At 36.6% G+C, this 22,599-nt stretch overlaps 2 protein-coding genes across 3 annotated transcripts; both read right to left on the reverse strand.

The window, feature by feature from the left end:
* Positions 1-937: 937 nt before the first annotated feature.
* Positions 938-3,465, reverse strand: LOC125820014 (uncharacterized). The gene is made up of 4 exons (XM_049499431.1): positions 2,811-3,465; positions 1,925-2,140; positions 1,648-1,739; positions 938-1,551 (listed from the first exon to the last, which is right to left on the reverse strand). The coding sequence occupies exons 1-4, from the start codon at positions 3,453-3,455 to the stop codon at positions 942-944; spliced, it is 1,563 nt and encodes a 520-aa protein (XP_049355388.1). The 5' UTR covers positions 3,456-3,465; the 3' UTR covers positions 938-941.
* A 1,937-nt stretch (positions 3,466-5,402) lies between these two features.
* Positions 5,403-21,460, reverse strand: LOC125819939 (uncharacterized). 2 transcript variants are annotated; one of them, XM_049499344.1, is made up of 11 exons: positions 21,440-21,460; positions 20,167-20,298; positions 19,892-20,074; positions 19,709-19,808; positions 19,597-19,624; positions 19,173-19,215; positions 18,935-19,087; positions 14,469-16,701; positions 12,948-14,334; positions 11,798-11,881; positions 5,403-5,887 (listed from the first exon to the last, which is right to left on the reverse strand). In XM_049499344.1, the coding sequence occupies exons 2-11, from the start codon at positions 20,223-20,225 to the stop codon at positions 5,823-5,825; spliced, it is 4,335 nt and encodes a 1,444-aa protein (XP_049355301.1). In that variant the 5' UTR covers positions 20,226-20,298; positions 21,440-21,460; the 3' UTR covers positions 5,403-5,822. The 2 variants fall into 2 exon arrangements, with proteins under 2 accessions (XP_049355301.1, XP_049355300.1); XM_049499343.1 differs by lacking the exon at positions 21,440-21,460 and adding an exon at positions 21,020-21,099.
* Between the last annotated feature and the right edge of the window lie 1,139 nt (positions 21,461-22,599).

Below are 22,599 nucleotides of genomic sequence, written 5' to 3' on the forward strand. Positions count from 1 at the left end.
CTTTTCCTGTTTATAAAGTATTACTTGGATTCACGTAAATTTAATAATGTTTTTTTATAGGAAACTCTCCGAGATCAACTAAATACTTATGCTAGATTTGAGAACCCTGACAATTGCAATTGATTTCCAATTTTAGAGTACTAGTGTTGTTCTTTTTTCTTCTTTGTCTTTAGATTTCTATAACTATTTGTTGTTTCTTTATTGTCGATATCTTATTTTCTACATGTCTATCAGAAATAATCTCTCTACTTTCTCAAGATAGGATAAGATATGCGTATACTCTATCCTCTCTAGACTCCACATGTGAGACTAGTTTGTTGTTGATAATTGAAATTGACACCTTTGTAATTGTTTCTTGTTTAAGATCTTTGTGTCAATTTAGAATATAGACATGGTGATTGTTGAACCTTTGATTACTTAACATCTTTTTTTGATTAACCTCCTACTTCTTTAATTGACAAGAATCAAATTATCATTGTTGTTAAAGTTACTAAATGATTCTGTTTTATTCTAATTGAATCTAAGAAAAAAACCACGCATTCTAGGATCTGAAGTAAACTTCCTGGCTCAAAATCCTGCATATGTCACTATATATAAGTATAGCCACTACAAGAAAGTAGAGATACAGCGACATTTATTTAGTGAAAAAAAGTTTTTTTCACGTTTATTAAAAATTGTCACAAAAATAACGACATTTGATACAAATGTCATAGAAACAACCACATTTTGTTGCAAATGTTGTAAAAGCAACAACATTTAGTGGCAAATGTCATAGTGTTAGTCGCTAATTACTGACATTTACACCTAATATTGTAAATCTAAATCATATTAAAACAAGGCTAGATAACAAGCAATGCAGGTAGCCAGGTACATTGAAACAATCAAGTATACATTTTTCTCAAATGAGCAGATTAGTTACTGTTAATTGACCTCAGAAACTATTAGGAACATGGTTTTCCAAGAGCTGAAGCAGCTGAATCGATATGAAGAAGTAAACACGCGTAGAGTTTTTGCTTCAATCTGTCAACTGTCTCAGCAACATCTTTATTCAAAGTTGATTTACTCTGTAACTTGTCCAACCAGTCATTGGCATGTTTAAGTTGTGACAACGCGAGAGCAATTTGGTTGTTTGTATCCATTTGTTGTACTACACGTGTTTTCTTTTTGTGTTCTTGCTCACTCAGTTGGAAGCCAACATCCAGTGCTTCGTCCATGAATTTAAGAAACCAGGATTGCATTTCATTAAACAGAACATCTCTTAACTCCTTAATGCCTTTGGAACCGTCTCCTTTTGCCCATTCTACCTTTTCAGACACAGAAACTTCAATCAACGACTTGGGGGTATTTTTAGTATCGTTCAAGGAACGTGTCTTCTTGCTTGATTTCTCCTTGTCTTGTAAAGATAATTTTGAAGCAAAGTTATCTAGGATTTGTTCATTTGTCTTGTTAGTATTATTCGGTTGATCCATGAGTTGGTTGAGTGTGAAAAATTTGGACAAATTGAGATGAGGGCTCTCTGGTGATGCAGATGAGCATAGTTCAGCAAACATGCTGAAAAGAAAAAAAAGTGAAGACATGTAACTTGATGTGAAAACAACCCTTTGATATGCACATGACATGTTACGACTGAGTTAACGTTGTGCTTACCTGAAGCAATGAAGAAGATTGGTTGCTGTCAATGCTTCTTCTTGAGCTTCTGCTGCTATTAAAGAAGCTAACTTTTTCCTTCTAAGGATCCCCTTATTATAATGACGAAAAAAACAACAACAAAACATAAGTACATTTGGATCATGTTGATTCTCTAATGAGTCATCGACGTCTTCTTTAAAATCATACAAAGACTCTTTTTTTTTTCATTTGATGCATTATTATGAAAAACAATGGAATGAATTGTTAAAGGAGAAACGGGAAGAAACAAGTATACCTTCCCTGGCTTTGCGAGGTTGGCTGGTAGAGAGGACCAAGGTATGAGTGTTTCGGAAAATGGACCGTTCTCTTTAATGTTTTCTTGTTTGCTGCTGGTGCGTTTTAGAGTTGAAAACCTTGGAGTTGTCGAAAGCTCCCTGCTATTAAGCACATTGACATCTGAGTTTGGAGAAAATGCATCAGAACGACTACGAGAAGGAGTTGTAGGCTGTGTCTGAAATTCACAAGCAGAAAAACTCATCAGCAAACTTGTTCTATAGAAGAAAGCATATAATACAAGTTTTTTTTGTCTTACCTTCGATGTAAGTTTGTCCTTCAAAAAAGAAATAATGGTCAAAAACATACTTGAAGTATCACGTTTTTGTGAGTTTCCTACCTGAACTATCATGTGTTCACTTTACCTATTTATCAAATATGCTTCAACTATTAGTTGTTCCCTTTTCCTCCCTGTATGATGGTGATATTTCAGGTAGGAAAAGGGAACAACAGATAGTTGAGATGTGTTTTGATAAATACTAGCTCGGAATAGTTCAGGTAGGAAACATGAACAGATGATGGTTTAGGTAGGAAACTCGCAAAAATGTGATACTCCAGGTGTGTTTTTGACTATTAACTCTTCAAGAAATAGTCAAGCAATAGCAAAATTTCAGTTCTGATGCACAGGCTGTAAGGAGTTGGTTTGATAAGTGACTACAAACATTAAACTTTCAACTAATAGAACAGTTATCTTTTAGTCCTGGAATACAAGTTTCGCAAATTTAAGCAAAATTTTATGTCAGAATGTTCGATTCCTTATCTTACAAGAATGACTTAAAATGGAAGCTCTTATATTTACAAGTTAAATGTGGTTCTGATGAATAATCTGTGATGCAGGATCATCATACCTGACTTTTAACCTCTGGTTGTTTCCCTTTCAAAGGTACAACCTTGTGATCTGCTCCGTTACTCTCATTTTCAACGCCTTTTGCACCAGTACCTTGATCATTTCCACCAATCTTTACGTTCTGGTTTGACACACCTTGCATATACCTGGATGCAACAACCGCCTTTTCCTCTTTGATAATAAATTTCTTCTTCTTCTCGTTCTCGTTTTTCACTTCAGGCAATTCATTCAACTTTGGACCACTAGTACTATTTTCCTGATCAAGAACCTCAGATTGTTCCAACATTTGCATCAGATCCTTCGGATTGCCAACAAATGGATGTCGCCCTGGAATTGGCCTCACGCCAACTAAGACTGGGACCGGTGTTCCAGCCTCCATTTTGTCAACATAGAAGAACTGGCCAAGTTGCAATTTGTTGTTCAAAATGAACTCATTGTCTTCTTTTGACAGTGTAACATAAGTCGAATGAGAAGAATCGGAGACTTTAATAAAGAATCCATGGTTTGGCCACAGTTCTGAACCACTCAACGCGGGGACAATGCTGATTACTTGTAAAAGTACTGATCTATACTCCCCGCGGACTTTTACATTGGAGTTCATACTCTGTAGAAGCTTAATCAGTACTTCTGGTACGAGAGACGCCATCTTTCACCTAAAACATGTTGCAGATTCATGTTAACAAAATTGAATCAGCCAAATCCAAAAGGAAAATCAAGAAGGTCCTTTCAAGAAGAGATAATGGTCAAAAATACACATGAAGAATCACTTTTTTGCGAGTTCCCAACCTGAATTATTACCAACTATTTATCGATACATCCATCGAAATTAATGAGTCAGTTGTCACATGGACGAAATTTTATAGGCATATTAACTTGTCACGCCCCTTTTGGTGGTTGTATTCAAATATATAGTCTAGTCAGCTTCTAGATGTGTTTTGATAAATGGTTGATAATAGTTTAGATAGGAAACACAAACACCTGATAATTCAGATATGAAACTCGCAAAAAAGTGAAAAATTCAAATGTCGCATTCTTAAACTGTTTTTGAAAATCCCCTTGTTAGAATTCCTATAGTTTAGCATAGTTTGATATGTTGAGAGTAACTATAACATACCTGAACAATTGTGGAGCACCAAAAAACAGAAAGACAGAAGATGAAACAAAAACAACCAGAGGCTGAACAAATGTAAGAGAAATCCTTGTGCAACAAAAGCAACTTTTTGTGTAACTTTCTATTGCATTCAAGTTTGTGTCTAACTTATCTTGGCTTCTAAGCCAAGGCAACCAACTTTCTGGTCCTACTTGTTGCCAGCTTCATAAGGGGGGCCCCTTTATTGTTCTTCAAATGACCATTATGACCAATTTGTAAATATGAGTCTTGTGACATTCTTGTCATTTTTGGGGGGTAATATAGTCAATTTGATGATATGGTTGTTTTGCTGGTCAGCTTAGGTATTTTAAGGAAGAGGGGGTTGAGCTGTTGTTGAGAGAGTAAGAAGAAGTTTTTTATTTTGCAAGTCTATGTAGGACTATTGAAAATGACGTTATATATAATAATTAGTTATATGTAAACTTCTGTTTAGATGATTATTAAGTACTCTACTTAGCTTGATTCCTTAAAAACTTTTGTTTGCATAGTGTAATCATTGGGTGATTTTTTTTTTCTTTCAAGAAAACACTTCATTGCATTAGTTACAACACAGATTGGAAAGCCAGAATCCCAAGAAATCCTATTTATACATGAAATAAAAAATTCAGTTAGATTATGAGCCAACACATTCCATTGTAATTATTGAGTGATACCGTCCATTATTATTAATGTTAGGCAAAGATTGATATTAATAATTCTAAAACTATTTTTGTAATTCTCTGTAAACTGCTTTTTTTTTTTTTTTTTAAAAAAAAAAGAAGATATTGTGGCACTTTCTTTTGGAATTGGCCCACATAGTTGGTAAATATTTCCTTTTAGAAAACAGATTCTGGTATTATTGGTGAGTCAAGCTTGTAGGCAATCGGATGCACTTAAAAGTTTGTTTGGTATGACCGGAAAGTCTTTTTTTTTTAAAAAAGTGATTCTTTTACTTATTTTTTAATGTTTGATAAGTAAGCAGAAAATATTGTCTCAAAAATATTTACATATAATTTAAACAAACACCAAGGGGCTAGGGGTAGAGGTGTGGGGATGGAGTGGGGCTGTGGGTTTGAAATGCTACTAAAGCAAATTATTTTCCATACTTTCATTAGGGAAGTCATTTTCTTCATTGTTAAGGAATTTATTTTCCCAGAGAAAATATTTCTCAAAATTTTTGACGGAAGAATTAAGAAAACATTTTCTGGCACCATAACAAACACACGATCACATCTACTTTCCCCCCATTGAGAATTGACTAAAAGCAGAACATGAGAACTTTCAACTCTCTTCACAAGGTGGTCACAAATGATAAAATCCCAATGAAACCTCATGCTACAACCAGAAATTTGCAAATTTTGATCCATTGCTAAAATACTTGTATGAACAAACACATATTCAATGGACGTTATCGAGAAATTCCAGAGGTCTAGGCAATGCAAAAATGACATAGTGGTACTAGATAACAAGGTTATACATCGCGATATGCCTTATATTACAAGCTATAATACAGCAGATCAAATAGCTACCTTCTACTCGCGCAACATTTGATTTTTGAACACAATTCCATCTTCTGATATTTACCCAAAATCAATGTATATGGCAATGTAAGAAAAGAATGGCTCTAACTTACAAAATCACATAAACATCCTATTCAGGGACCGTCATCTTAAGATAATATACAAAACTATATTCCGAGAAAATTGCTAGAGATAGCTAAACTGGAAGCAAGGCCCTCTCAAGCTACATGATACACTAACTATACACCATACATAGATGATTGTAGAATAGCCTACCTCAGTCTCTATGTAAATTATTGTTTGAATATCGTGAAGTAACTTTCAATTGCTTAACCAGTGGGAACTTTTAATACTTTGAAAAGACCTATCTTGGTTTTGAATCACTTCCTTTGCTTCTGAATGTCGATAAGGAAAAAAATGATTTTGGAGCTGTACAAACAGTAAATAAACAAAAGTTAGCATGTAAAATACTTCGGATCACTGAAGCATAATAATTTTACAGACTTCAAATTTCTGCAATAGAGTAATACTGTGTTGACCAATTCAGCACAGAAAGTAACAAGCATTAGAATTCAGATGGAACAACAGTACTTGTTGTGCAAATGTTCAGCTGCAAGAGTGTAGAAGACTTGGGAGTTTCAACTGGACATCTAGCTTAAATTGGTCAGATCCTAAGATTAAGTGACAAAATACCAAGAAAAATGTATTATCCAAACATGAGCTTTCCTACAAACTTAACAAGTTTAAGGAATCTAGTAGCAAAAACCATAAAACAGATTATCTCACCCACTAAGCTAATCGGAAGCAAGGTTACAGATTATAGCTACTAAATGGAGTTCTACTCAGGTCAGACACCACCTGAAACCACTGTTCACCTCACATTAATGGCAGCCGGTCCTCATTTAGAAAGTAGGTTAATAACTTTTAAAAAATTAGAAAAAAAATTGCTAATATTTAAACCAAGTAGGTGGCAATCTACAAAAATGAGTACATCAAAGCAGAAATACAACATTAGCCTTGCCCTCCTACATCTGCTTTCCTTAAATCCATTGGATGTAAGCGTTCAAATCCTAGAAAACCATATCCATATACCCAATACACATTCATCATCACCACCACCATGAATACCACCCATAGATGATCCCTAACTCCTTATCTTATGGCTGCAATTCATTACTTTTAGGTCATTAAGGCCCGTACCGCTCATATACTATATACATAAAGCTAGGGCCCAATCCCTGATCGATTGCAGAGTATTAAACCTCAACAGATTTACAAGCAGCTTAAGCTACCTTCTATGTTTATAAAACAAAGTGCCAACAAGGCATTTTTAACTCTTTCAAAGGGTTGTATCTAGGTCCAGCTGAGGATGTAAGAATGCTGTATGTGTGACCAGCTAAGAGGAAGAGAGAGAGAGGGAGAGAGATTCTTTAGCTGTTGGTTTTGAAGATACTAGAGTAACAGTTGGTGATGTGAATATTTGGAGATGAAACGAGAGAGCATTGTGGATACTTAACCCAGAAACAGAGGAAAACAAGGATTAATCTTTAGCTGTTATTATTCAGTTTTTTTTTTTTTTTTTTGATAAAGATAACATGTGTATATTAAACATCATCTCAAAGCTGGTATCCAAAAATCTACATCATATCTCCCTCCACACATGTGTGTCCGGCATAAACAAAGGATAAAGAAAAGAAAAGAAGAAAAAAGAGAACTATCCCTAGATCCTCCTTTCACCTTTATAAGGACCCTAGAATGTCTACAATAGCCACAGGGTCATCTATATACTTTGAACTACACCAATAGCAAAAAGTGATAATGCAGTTCATTTTAATCTTGTGCAGAGGGCTGCTCTTGTTATCAAAATTTAACATACTAGATGGTATAAAAACTGCATACAAGTTTTTTGTAAGCTCTGTAGGAAGAATCTATAAAATAATCTCTAAAGTGCTATTCCATAGACTAAAGAAGGTGCCATACGAGAAGATGCTTATGTTCGTGAAAGGAAGACAAATCCATGGTGCAACTTTGGTGGCAAAGGAAGCAGGGAGAGACGAGGATCTTAAGCAAACTAGACCTTGAGAAGGCTTATGAACATGCAAACTGAAAATTCCTAGAATTGATAATGTTGAAGATGGAATTGGTGGATAGGTGGAGAAAGTGGATCAACTTCTCCATATCAACGGTCAGATTTTTGGTCCTAGTAAATGGTAGCCCGTGTAATTTCTTGGGTAGCTTGGGGGGCTTGACAAAAGGGGACTTCTGATCTCCATTACTATTCATCCTGATACTGGAAGTATTGAGTAGAATGATAGATAAAGTTGTTGTAGTTGATTACTTGATGAGGTTTTATCCACATCTCTTGTTCCAAGACGATACTTCAGTTTTCTGTTAGGCGAATATTAACCAGCAAGATTATCTTATACAGGTACCTATATGATTCTGGATAGTGTCAGACCTCAAGATCAACCTCAGAAAGTATGAGATCATTCGTGTTGATGAAGTGAACAATATTGAGAATTTAGCACCGGTGCTCAATTGCTGGGTTAGTTCTCTTCCAACTACTTATCTTGGCTTATAGACTTGGGCACTTTCAATAAGGAGCAACCAACTTGGAGCAGAGTGATTGAGAGAGTCCATGTTGCTCATACCCTTCAAAATCCCTGCAACAACCATGTCGATCCGACACGATTTGTGTGTGGATGTGGGATCCACACGGAATATGGTCAACTCACCTTTAGTGCTTTGACTACATCTATGACCAAGAAGTACAGATTGATTAGGTATTTGGTTTGACTTTTGGGTTTATGCCATATATAGAGAGATTTATATAAAGTATGAAGATACTTTATTACACAAGATAGCTTATGAATAAAATATTATGTGTTTATAAAAAAACAAATTTTATTAGTTTTAGTTCAATAACATTAATTACTCAAAAAATACTTATAGATGTCATAATATATATTTATTGGTTGTATCCCAGCAACTCGTATCCGCACCCAGATCCATACTACCAAATCTTAAAATTTATGTGATGAGGAATCCGATCTCTATATCCGCACCCAAGTCTCAGCATCATAGGAGAGAGTTGACAAGAGGCTAGCAGGCTGGCAAAAAAGGTACATGGCCTGACAGAGTGTTGATTAAGAGCACTCTATCAAGCATCCTGACATGCTTAATGTCATTGTTTCACGCACTGCCAGTCTCACAGGTAAATGAAAAGGCTCAAAAAGAACTTTCTATGGGATTTACTAAATGGAGATAAGATGTTCCATTTAGTCAACTGGTCATTAGATCTCCAAAGAAATTGGAGGCAATGATGGAGGGAGGGTCTCGGGGTGAAAGATATCAAATTTCAACAAGGCTTTATTAGGGAATTTCCTATGAAGTCGAGATTGAAGAGTATGTATTATACAGGGAGATGATAGCAGAAAAGTATAGAATTGTTGATTGGGTGGGGGGGGGGGGGTTCCTTTTGGGGTGCAGCTTTTGAAGGATTATATTGAAACAATTGTTAGAAATCATCGGTAACATAACCTTCAAAACACAGGCATGGAAATAGAATCATCTTTCATTGTCATAGGTGGCATGGGGAAGAGACGACCTCAGACTCACTCACGTTCCCGAATATTTATAGCATCTGAAACCATAAAGAAATGACAGTACAACAGATTGACAAGAGATAAGAAAGGGGGGAGTTCATTGGGACATGAGGAGTTGGGAAGAACCTTCAGGGCTGGGAAGTAGCAAAATTTCCAGGCCTGGTTGAAATGCTTTACAAGCAGTGTACATCCCTAGTAGTCAGGATTTATGCAGGTAGGGAGTGGGAAGAAATAGATTGTTTTCAGTAAAGTCATATTATTATAAAGTCTTGGTGAGGGAAGAGTAGGATTTTCCACACTTATCAACTTGGATTCCGAAGGCACCAGGACATGCGTGTTTTTTCACTTGGTTGGTACAAGAGGAGCAATATTGACTGATGAGAACTTAAAGGAAAACACAGATACATATTTCAACTGGTGTTTCATTTCCAAATGCTTAGGTGACAATGTGGACCACCTCTTCCTACTTTTATCTAGTGGTAACTCACTTGTGATGTGAGATATTGAAACGGTTCGGATGCAATCGGCAATGGCAAGTACTCTCCAGCTGAAAATTTAAGAGAAGAGAAGTAGGATGCTACCTCACTATCACTCATTCCTAGTTTCTTGTAGGTGCTCATAAAATACTAGTTCGAATAGAAGATAGGCTGCCGTTTGTAGAGAATCATTTTATGCTATAGATTCTCTACTTTTTGGATTGCTTGTACACAAGAGATGTTCTCCATAGTAATAATATTATTTACCTTATGAAAAATAAATTATGTAAGCTTGTTTCTTTTTTATTTATTTTTTTACAATACAAACCTGTGAGCTCTTTTCTAGTTGTTAGAATAGGAATAGGTTTATACAATCCTATAAGAATAGGAATAGGTTTATACAATCCTATTAGAATAGGAATAGGAATACTAAATAGTATCCTACTTGGTAAAGGATTGTATTCTAGGGTCTATAAATAGGGCCTCAATGTAATAATGTAGATATAACAACAATTCAATAATATTCTTTTCCTATATTTCTCACATGGTATCAGAACCTCTACGAATTTGGTAAAGAATTAAAGAGCTTCCGCTGCCGGCGGGTGGCACCCATATATGCTACCCGTCTGGCCAATGATTATGTTAGCAAAAGTTGGGTCACCATGCATCATTCTAGTGACTACTTTCTTATATCTAATTTGTGTAGCACCGTGCCATCATTCCGGTGACTGCTTTTTCATATTTAATTTGTGTAGCACCGTGCCATCATTCTGGTGACTACTTTTTCATATCTAGTTTGTGTAGCACCGTGCCATCATTCCAGTGACTCCTTTTTCATATATAATTTGTGTAGAACCGTGCCATCCTTCCGGTGACTACCTTTTTTTGCATATCTGATTTGCGTAGCACCGTGCATCTCTCCGGACTACTTTTCATATTTAATTTGTGTAGTACCGTGGATTTTTCCAAACTATTTCTCATATCTGAGTAGCATAGCATCATGTGTCTTTTCAGTGACTCCTCAGATTTGATTTGCATAGTTCCATTCGTCTTTCCGGTGACTCCTTAAATCTGATTAGCATAGAGTTGTGCCATCATTCCAACCCTACCCGTATAATTTTTCTTTTTCAGTAGGGTCGTGCCATCATTCCGACCCTATCCATATTATTTTTCTTTTTCAGTAGGGTCGTGCCATCATTCCGACCCTACCCATATTATTTCTCTTTTTCAATGGGGTCGTTCCATCAATTCGAACTATCCTATATAATTTCTATTTTCTAGTTGGGTCGTGACATCATTCCGACCCTACCCATATAATTTTATTTCTTAGATTGTGACCACTTTTACCCATCAAATCTAATACTCCGGCATCTGAGCATGTTTCGGGCAGTTTTTCGGTGACTTGTTTAATATCGACTGTCTATTGATTCCAACATGAACCATGTACTTTATACTAGATTTTGAGCACTTACAATGTTCGCTGCATTGTGAAGAAGTCTATATGGAGCAACCACCTAATTTTGTTGCTCAGGGGGAGTTTAGTAGCCTTGTATGTTGATTACGTAAGTCACTCTATGGTCTGAAACAGTCTTTGCAAGCTTGGTTTGGGAAGTTCCAACACTGTAATTTTATCACTCTGTGTTTTATCGGCATTATGCATCAAATTCAGTATTTCATGAGAAGATCAAGCACATTGAAATTTATTGTCAATTTTGTGAAGTTGAGTGATCAACTCGCAAATGTCTCACCAAGCCCCTCATCGGTCCTCGTGTTAATTACATTTGTAACAAGCTAGGTACATGAATTGTATGCACTAGTTTGAGGGGGAGTGTTAGAATATGAATAGGTTTATACAATCCTATTAGAATAGGAATAGGTTTATACAATCCTATAAGAATAAGAATAGGTTTATACAATCCTATTAGAATAGGAATAGGAATAGAAATAGGAATACTAAATAGTATCCTACTTGGTAAAGGATTGTATTCTAGGGCCTATAAATAGGGTCTCAATATAATAATGTAGACACAACAACAATTCAATAATATTATTTTCCTATATTTCTCACACAATTATTATGAAGCAAAGTGATTACTATGCTACCACAAAAGTTCTTTACCATTTCTGTTGTCCTTTTTTAATGTTTTTGCTCATATCCCTGGTGCGAAATTTCTTCACGTGGTGGCTTTTAAATGATAGAAAATAAAGAACACAGAGAGCATGACAGGAAAGACCAACTTTATATACTAAGTAGTCACCTTTAATTGAGCTCCCTGATAAATAATCCTCCTTCGATTTGAAATTATCTGGAAGTGCCAGAATAGAAGTGTGCAAGGATTGAACTGCCATAAGAAACGATCATTCAGTTAGTAACCTTAAATCCAGAATGTCAAATACAAAGTTGGAAAGAGATGACTGGATAATTAACTCAAACATGCATCGGAAGGAAACTAAATAAGAAAATCACCAACTGAACATTCCAAAACATCCTCATTTACATTTACATTTACATGCATATAGGTTAAGACCCAAAAACTCCAGGGTTTGGAGTTTTTTCCATTTACTTCATGCTCGTGAAATTGACTTTAACATTAGATGGGGAAAAAGTGAAATAGACCACTTTTCAAAAAGAAAACTGAGGATCTCCTTTTCTTCCAAATTTTCTTTATAGAGAAATCTTGGTAGCATCATCCCTGAATTTTCGCTGGACATACAAGAAACACTACAGTGATCTGCACAGAATATCATCTGTTACCACTTAATTTTTTCATGTATTGAATTATTTGGAAGTGGAATGAAATGGACCTAAATAGAGTTGAATTGGATATAGAAGATTCATATAGGCAACCAGATTCAATATAGCTGATTGAATGATGTAGAAAAAAAATAGGAACTTCAAAACTCAAATAGTAAGAGAGTTAAAACACACCAGCTGAAGTTGCAGATAATAAGCACATTTATTTTCCTCAAGAACCATAATTATTTCCTTTTTTCTTATAAGTAAGTTTCATAGAATCATATCTACCTCTAATTACGTGATGTGTGATTCATTATCACCTTTTGCCCTTCAAAAAAAAACGTTATGAAAAAAAGATCCCTTACCTTAATCTTAATATTCAGTTGCACACTTCCTATCAGACACATTTGCATGTAATTGTACTACTATTTTTTTTGTTCAAATGTCAAATTTCCTCAATAAATACACCACAAATCTGGGTATCCTGAGCATATGATAAATATGATAATAAGCCACTCTTTAACTGATCAATAATATCATTTTGTTAACATTGTGTCACCATAAAACAATTAACAATCAGAACACTTATTCAAATTTCAAGAGACCAATATTAATCTGCCATATAGAAACAAGAAACATTTCTTTTATAGAATGAAACATCAAAATTTCACCTTGTTCACTGAAAACCTCATCCCCACACAAGCTATCATCGAGTGGATGCCCTTGTGAGAGGCCCATTCTTGACTTTCTAAGATATTCTGAAGATCGATTATAAGGATCACGTCCATCTTCTGTGTCATCATCTCCTTCAGAGGTAGTTGCAGAAATCAGGTCAACTAAGTTATCTGTGCCACGATTTTTCTTCCCAAATTTCAATAACCGTTTAAATCCTCCAGATGTATCCTTGCGCGATTGACTTTGAGCAGAATTCGCCACAAACATAGGTTTCTGAGCCATTCCCCATTTCTTCCTATTTCTAGATGCATCACTCTCCGTCTGACTTAGAGACTGTGAATTCCAGGACACAGGACTTCCCACAGGCGAGTCCACAGATGCATCAACATCAGATATCTCTTGAGCATAAGAAAAAGGGTGATGAGCATGTAAATTCCATGAGACGTGACTTTCTCCCCCAGAATCTTGTACGGCTCCACCAGAAAGAAAGTCAGAAGGCAATACAGCTTCCAGAGCAGAGTCCACCTGAGAAAATGACCTCAAAACATCACCACTTTCTGATCCAGAGGTCACCATCTTCTCTGAATCATGGCTCAGTCTTGGCTCCCCATTATCAAAGTATGACCGAAGTTCAGCTGTCATGTTCTCAAATTCTTCCTCTTCCTTATCCTGGAGCCTATCTGCTGTATCTTTAGGCTCAAGGACCATGTCATCATATTCGTTATCATTGTCCTGAACCTTAGATATGACAGGCGACCCTTTCTTAGTCAGACCAGCTCTAGTGCTGAAGACAGGGTCTTTACCCTTTATTAAGAAAGTCTGCGAGTCTGATTTTTTTAGAAATTTATCATTGAGACTTTGCTCCATCTGAAACCTGAGTGGTGCCACAACACCATCTGAATTCAACGGAGATGCTTCCCTAAATTCTCCCACATTGGCAGAGCTTTGCCTCAAGGATTGTGATCTCCATGATTTGTCCTCCTTGACAAGAGATACCCCTTCTCTGGAGCTTTTATCACGGGTATAGTTTCTAGACTGTGAACGAGTTGTTTTACCAACTGCAGAAGAAGACTTGGTGTTTTCCTTTCTGATGTCAGAGAAGTTTGGGACAGACTGAGCAAGAGGATTGTCAGATGGAAACCTTCGTCTACCTGAAGAACTACTAGAAACTTTCTTGCCAGACCTTGGAACAGGTACTAGTGAAGTGCGAGGTGTGGACGAAGAAAAACTTTTGACAGGTAATTGTTTCTTGTTCTGAGTGTTTTTAGAACCATCTTCCCCAACAAATGTTTCATCAAAATACCTGTCTTCACCATATTTTTTCTGCTTTGGAAATTCAGAAATACCTTCTTCTTCATCACTTTGCTCAAAAACTAATTGTTGCTGTCAAAGGAAACTTCTTCAAGGTTGGTTACACATAACAGAAAAACAACCAATCAACTCTAAGAACAAGAAGCAGTAATATGCACGTGTGTGTAGGTATTGCTTAATTTAATGATAGAACAGAATTAAAATACCTGGTCTCTCTTCAAAATGGACCTAGAATTAAATGATTGAAGTCTCTCAGCACGTTGACGAGCACCAGAAACAGCACTGCCCTTGTCAATGGATCCTGCAAATGTGGCCTTCATATCAGCTCTACTCCTCTCTAGGCTATCCTCCAATGCCTTCAGTTTGGCTTCCTTCTCAACCCTCTTAGAATTCCATTCTGCCCTAAGTTTTGCATCCCGTTTCTGCATATATCTCTCATAGAATTTTCCTCGGGAGCAATCTGAAAAGCTTAGCTCAGAGGAAGTCCTATTTAAAAAATCTCCAAAGGTCTGATTGTTAGCCTCTTTAGTCGGTGGAGTAACAGCAGATCTCTCTATATCATTGGAACTTGTGGAAGGTTCTCTCAACATGTAATTGTCAGATAATTGAGCAAGAGAATTATCTACAACAGGCTTCTTGTTGGAAGAAGTTGCAACTTGCCATCCTTGCATGTCGTTGGCCTTGCTCTTCCTGGTAGAATTAGATTGGTCTTCAGGGGCACGTAGTTTGTGGTCAGCAAAAAGCCTTTCAAGCTCATTAGCTTTCATTTTCAACTCATCATTCAACTCCTGGTTTCCTTTTGACTGCCTTACCCTCTGAACTTGCCCTATAGGGGGCGTCAAAAACGACTTGGGTCCCTCCTGAGCCTCCATAAACATTTTGCCGGACAACATCACTTTGCTAGTTCCAGAATTGCTTTCATGTCTGCAATCTTGTGCCTTCCTGATCTGTTCAGCAGCACCTTGTTCTTTAAGCTTCATTAGTTGGTGTCTGAAATCCTCTCCCTTTGATGCAGAAGCAATTGCTACTTTCTCAGACGGGGCCAAATCAACCTTTTCAACTTCCTCAGTTTCACCAGGTGATCGCCATCTTGATTGCAGGTAAGGAGAATTATTTTCAATGCCTTTAGCAGGAAAATATTCTGTAACTTCTACTCTTGAACTACTATCCAACTGCACAGAGTCCTCTGTAGTCCTTTGAGAGGCCTTATCTCGTTGTGAAACTGAAAGATCACTTGATCCAGGTTCCTCAGGATTCCAAATCTTGGCCTTCGCATATTCACGTTCTTGCTGAGCACCTTGTTTCTTCAGGCCAGCAGCCAGATGAACCAATTGGCCTTTACTCCCTACAAACTCATCACCCCCTTGGAACCCCTTGAAGTTTGAGTTGGGAGTGGGAGTTGAAGCAATTTGATTGCTCTTACTTCCAGGGGATGTGAGCAACTGTCCTCCAGGTTCCAGTTGATTTTTCAGACTCTTTTCCTCATCCCTTCTAATAAGTGTGATTGACCTAGCCTTTCCACTAGCTTGTTCTTTCCATCCATCACTATCAAAGATATCTGAAGTAGAATTTGATATAGACTTGGAATAATCTTCAATATTCCTACAAGAACCAGTTAATTGCTTTGCACCAGCCACCTCTTCCTTTTCATTTGTATATGCAACCCTCAAATTAGCATCTGTCTGCTCATTTAATTTGCTGCTACCAACCATAGATGGAACACTACATAAATTTGGCCTGCCAAAACTTGCTGTATCAGTCAAACCTGATGCCTTTTCCTTTGGCTTGGACTGAGAAACAGAGGCAGAAGGAGTGCATTGAGGGCTCTCAGTGTCCTTGTCACCAGTCAAATCAATGCTCATATCACTGGCACCACTCCATCTTCTCAACACCGCCTTTTCAGTGACAGGAGGGACTGAGACACCAGATGACAACCTCTGAAGCTCTACAGGTTTTCCAACCACTGGCTTGCCAGCGCTCCCAGAACTTTCCTCCTTCTGCTTGTTCTCAAACAAGCTGATGCGGTCCTGCACGCTGAACCGCCTTTTATGTCTACTATGCTCGGTCGATTCGGCTTTCTTGGATGAAGTGTCCTCTTCCTTTTCTTTCTCAGCAATGACTTCCCTTTCCTTACCCTTCTCTTCTGATTTTATGTTCGATTCTCTGCTATGTTGCAAGAGAGGTGTCAGTTGCTGACCTATCAAGGGCATATATTGGTCAAGGTGGTGTGGGTGTTGCTGTTGTTTGATAAAATAGGATTCTTGATTGGTAGAATGGGACAGAGTGGATGGCTGGACGGATATAGCAGGGTCCTCGTCAATCGACATGTCTGATCCATAAGAGCACCGAACAGCCTGATCATCTCTTGGCACCCCTTTCCACGGATTGATCAAGTCTGGCCGCCTCTCACTCAAGGATATAAATTTGTTGCACGCTTCACTGAAAGGGGAAAAAAAGAGATCCATTTATATATTTGAAATTGTAAAAAGGTAATAAATGATCTGATTCCATAACCCAAAGGGGACGGAAAGAAAATAAAGAAGCTGAAAGTATATTATCCAGTGTAAAATACAAATGTTGTGGATATCATTGCTATGTAAGCATTTCATCAAGCATATAAGCAAATTATATTTGGTCAAATGTGATGTGATGAAAATGTGTCACCAAGGCTTAAGGGTAAGTCCTACTGAGCGGCGGTTAGACCTACTTTGTTGTATAGGGCAGAGTGTTGGTCAATCAAGAATACACATGTTCAAAAGATGAAGGTAGCGGAAATGAGGATACTCAAATGGGTGTGGCATACTAGGAAAGATATGATCAGGAACGAAGCTATACATCGGAAGGTGGGAGTGGCCTCTCGGGAGGACAAAATGAGGGAAGCGAAGTTGAGATGGTTCAGACATGTGAAGACAAGGTGTACGGACACACCAGTGAAGAGGCCTGAGAGGTTGGCAATAGTGAGTGTTAGGAGAGGTAGAGTTAGGTCGAAGAAGAGTTGAGGGAGGTGATTTGGCAGGGCATGGCGCACCTCCAACTTACTGAGGACATGACCCTTGATAATAAGGTTAGAGGTCGAGGATTAGGATAGAAGGTTAGTAAGTAGCCGAGTGTTGTGTGGGAGAGAGAGGGTGCTAGTCTCCTTTCTCCTTATTAATATTATTACCATTTAATACTTGCTAATATCTTTTACATCGATTTTTTTTATGTGTTATCGATTGCTTCATTGGTTTTGTTTATTTTGCCATTTTGTTGCCGTTATTTTTTTCTTTCTAACATGTTTTGGTAATGCATCATTGTGCTGAGAATCTATTGAAAATAGTCTCTCTACCCCACAAAGGTAGGGGTGAGGTTTGCACACATCCTACCGTCTTCAGACTACTTGCGGGATTACACATTGTTCAGTACATTTGGTCAAATGTTTTGGTGAGCCAAGACTTCCAAATAGTAAAAGTTTATTGCTATTTCAGCCACTTGTCAAGAAACATTATTACATACAAGTACATGGTGGAATAGTCGAGGTGTACGCAAGTTGACCCAACACCACCATTGTCACAAAAAAAAGAGTTATTTCTTTAACTCTTGTGACAATGTCCATTGTTAACTTCAAATTGTTTATTTGTCACCCAAGGTGTTGTCAGAATGTTGATCTCTAGTTTTGCAATTACATGCTTTTCATTTGTTTTCAAAAATTCTTGTGTATAACCTTTTTATGCACCTCATCTTCGTTTATCATTCACTAAAACTGTAATTATTTAGCCTTGTGCATTTTAAAGTAGGCACGACTTTTCAAGTACAAGGCTTATGTGAGGTGTCTAAGTGAAAAGTCGTGCAAACTTTAGGGGGTTGCCGATGGATTCCGCCTAGAAAGAATGAAGTATAAATGGGATTGTGGTGCCTAAGTGTAAAGAATTAGGATATCAAGGCACAATGTGCTAGGGTAAATGGTATGATAGATGAAAATGTAAAATATGAACTTCAAATGATGACTAATATGAAACGGTGGTATGGGACTGCTAGGCAATATCCATCTACCCGGATTTGAGAGTGCATTGTCTTGGTTAATCAAACAAACTAATTTCTTCTCATCTGCCTAAGCTTTAGTGGTAGAATTACCTGGAACCTGCATTAATAGGAGAGTACAAATAATAGAATGATCAAGGTGCACACAAGTTACATCACCGCTATCAAAAGAAGAAAGTCAGACGAACTGCTAAGTCCCATTGTGGATACTTAACATGATCCAAGCCCTTTAAAACCAGGCACCACAACTTAAAACAAGTGTGTTGCTTAAATGAGAACAGAATTGGTATTACTTAGATATATTTCAGATCATCTTAAGACAACTTTGGCTTTTATGAGTTAGGAACTTGAACCAGTTCAAGGATTTATTTGTCATTGTCCCAGACAATCTGAAACCAGAATTCAGCCACACAGCTCCAAACTTTCGAATGAGTAACCAGCTAATTTAAACACAATAAGCACACCAAGAGACTGTGGACACTTACTGTGCAGATAGGCAATTGGATCAGCATGCCATCCTAGCTTAAACAACAGCAATTAGGATATTGGGGTAGATTGAACCCTAGACTAACTTCTCATGAGGACAGAAATAGGAGGAGGAAGGAAGGTTTGAAAGAAGCTAATGCACAAAAAAGGCGTAAGATATCCTTACTTCAAGCGATGGGCACCAAACTGATCTGCAAACATTTGAAGTTCTGATACTGTGTCTAGATTGAAACCAGCAGCTGCTGCACGAGAAGAAGCTGTACTTAAGTCCTGCCGTACTGCAGTAAGCCTCACATCAATAGCTCGCAATAACTCCTTCCTGTGTAAACAGGCAGTGGGGAACATGAAATAAAGCAACAAATGCTACAAGCAACCATGCATGGAAAGGCAAAAAGAGGGTATACTTTGTTGCATCAGCTGCTACTGTAACTCCAGATCCACCACTTCCTGGAAGAATTATGAAACCAATAGCAACTTCAGAGAAAACCAATAGAGAGCCACAGAACTAGCGAGTAAATACAGTAATTTCAAATAAAAGTGGTCCTGAATTTCAAACCTAATAGCCAAAATTGACAAACGTGAATAATGGAACAACAAACTTGGTACAGCATTTATTTATTTATTTTTAAACGGTAATTTGGTACAGCATTTATAACACACTCGAGTTTAAATAAAGAGAGCTTATTAAGTAATAACTAAAGAAACCAGGAACGCTTATCGAAATTAATGTTCATCAGATGTTGTAAAGGCGTTCAAGACCACCCTAAATGCCCATAAGCCAGAGGAACGTTCTTTAACCAATACAGATAGGTTATCGGGCATTCATACCTGTGCTACTAAACTGATACCCTTCTCCCTGAAATAAAGGAAAAAGAAAGTTATAATTTTACCAATTATTTAAGTGACTTGTATATAACAGTTAACAATGACAGTTCATTACCTGGGAATATATTCTTCGGGCAGCTTCAAGTTGAGACATTTCTGCATCCAAGGTATTTACAAGCTCCAAAACTTCTGGTGTGCTAACAAACCTCACAAACCTGGAATACATGTGACATCTGCGATCAATCACATCACTCTTCATTTTCCCAGTTTCTCCTGGACAAGTAGGATGGGTAATTACCTTTCTAGAGTTCCCTTTGTGAACCATGTTTCATAATTTTTACACCTTTTAACTTCAAGCTTTATAGACTGAACTGCCAATGCAACTTGTTCTTCTGCAACCTTTAAATGGGTCACAAACGGCTTTAATAATCCTGATGCCAGTTTCTCCGTATTACCATCACTGGAAACAAACAATTCACATCTGCCCAAGCAATTTACCATAATAAATGAGAGAAATCAAGAAAATTTACAAAATTTCTCCATAAGTGCAACAAATGCATAGCTATTACTCACCGAGAGCGTTTTGGTGACAGCTGGAAAACCGCATAATCAAGCAGCATACTGGATTCCATATTCCCCCTCCCCTCCTTGACTAAGATAGTAGAATCTTCAGACTGGCTTCTTTCATATACACCCTCAATGCCTCTTAAATTTCAGGAAAAATCAAGAATAAGTGTGAGCAACACCTAGAATCCCAAATATATATACAGAAGAACAGCAACTTTGTGAGTTTAAATAAGCTTGAGAGACAGAGTGAGTATTGGATGGTTTCATAAGCAAACAAAAAAGGAAATATATATATCTCATGATGAATAAAGAGAATGAATAATTTCAAAATATAATCTTTTACAAGATGATAGATCTTACTTCGAAAATAGGTGATTATAAGCAGAATGTGCGTGACGAGTAGAATTGACATGGACGAGTAGAATTTTATTAAAGCAAGAGTTGATATGGCATACTATTAATGTGAAATTCATTCAGATCAGGTTATACAGCAATCAATCAGCTATGCCTAAATCCCAAACTAGTAGCACTTGGCTAGATATAAATCGTCAGTATCAATTATCAAATGCCAAATTTGGTTATAGGAAAAAACAAATTTCAAATGAAAAACGCAATGTGAAATTCCGTACAAATATAACAAGCAGAATAAGTTAGCATTTCTCATAGAGAAGTCCTAGATAAGCAAAGTTCAAGGAGGAGGTAATTGAATTTGCAAAGTAATCAGCCTTCTTGAGCAACTGAAAAATAACTACCCATTTAATTACTAGTGGAACATACAAATACAATTAAAAAAGAAAGTGAGAGAACAGCAGAAACAAGAACTGACATTAACAATGCAAAAACGGAGATCTTCACTAACCGTGCTAGATTGTCCCTATTCAGTTCATATCTGAACCAGCATTTTGGTTTTTCTATCAGTTAGTTTCCTCCTATCAGAACCTTCAATGTCCAAGCTCCTTAGATATAGAAAACCCAACAAATTTCAAATTAGCCAAATGCAATGTGTAACAACCATATAAATAAAATAAGTATGCAATAAATTTCCAAAAGTTCACAACTTTTAGATAAGCTAAATCCAAACAACTCATCTAATAAGCACAAAAATATTGCAGCTTGTGATATGTGTGTTAGTGCACCTCACCAATATCATTATCCACCAAATTTTCAACCATGAACCACTAGCCCTCAAGCACATGAGCATCAACAACTAAAAGAACCCTAGCAATTAACAATTAATCGTAAAAAAAAGAGTAACAAAATAGTGTAAATTAGAACTAACCCTAGCAATGTGAAGGCATATATGTTCAATATGTTAGCTAGATCATTCAAATTCAATTTATTTCTGAACCAGCATTTTGTTTTTTCAGGTTCTGTGTCAGTTCCCAGACGAATGAAAATAGCTTTGTTTTTTCTTTAAGAAAACCCTAACAATGGTGAGTGAACTGCAGGTGTGTCAACAATGGTGTTCGCTTTACTCTCTCTCTCTCTAGCTTTATAGGGTGAAATTGGAGATACAGTGGAGAGAGAAGTGTTGAGTGGAAGGGAAGGGGGACAGAGTGCTGTGTATAGGACAAAATCGTAATTTTGCGACTTCTGTTTTCAAATATCACAAATTTTTTCCACGCCAACAATTTTCAAGTTTTTGTCGTGCTCAAAAGTTATACCACATGGTGTTGATTACTTGAATTGTAATACACAATTGGTAAAATGTACGTAGATTTTATTAGTATTATTTTGTATATCTCAATTTATATGATAATTTTTATTTTTTAGAATCAAACAGTTTATGTTTACTGAAATTTAGCGCGTGAAATCTTCAATTTTTGGGAAATGAAATTTATATATTTATAAACTACGTAAAAATATTATAAATTACAATAATTAACAATTAAAATAATTAAAAAATTTACGATCAAAGATAGACTTATTTGAATCTCGAAATTCGAAAAGTGTCACATAAATTGAGACGAAGGGAGTACTATTTTTTCTTTTACCTCTCCATATACTATTCAAATTAAATTTCAATTCTTTTCTACTCGATCATAAAATGGGTTTGGGTCGTATCTAAAAAAAAGAGGGATTAAATTTATATGTTTTGTTGGATTAGGTCTTGAGAAATGAAAAATGGGTGAGATAGATGATTTTTTAAAGTCATGTCAAAAGCTTTATAATTAAAATTTTAGTTTTAAAATTTATTTTTTTAATTAAGTCTGTTAACCGAAGGATAAATATACCTCATTTATGGTAAGACAAGAGTATATATATACATTATTTGTTGAACGACGAAAAATATATGTGCATCATTTCTCTAACAAGAAATATATCCGCTCTAATGCACCCCAACCTTTTTTCTTTAAAAGAGTGAAAATGCTTTTTTTTCAAAAAAATCACAAGAACAAAATTGAAAACACAAATAATATAGAAAAAAATGGCACAAAA

This window comes from Solanum verrucosum, unplaced genomic scaffold (genome assembly GCF_900185275.1).
Source record: "Solanum verrucosum unplaced genomic scaffold, falcon-dt-bn FXZP01000229.1, whole genome shotgun sequence".
NCBI lineage: Eukaryota > Viridiplantae > Streptophyta > Magnoliopsida > Solanales > Solanaceae > Solanum > Solanum verrucosum.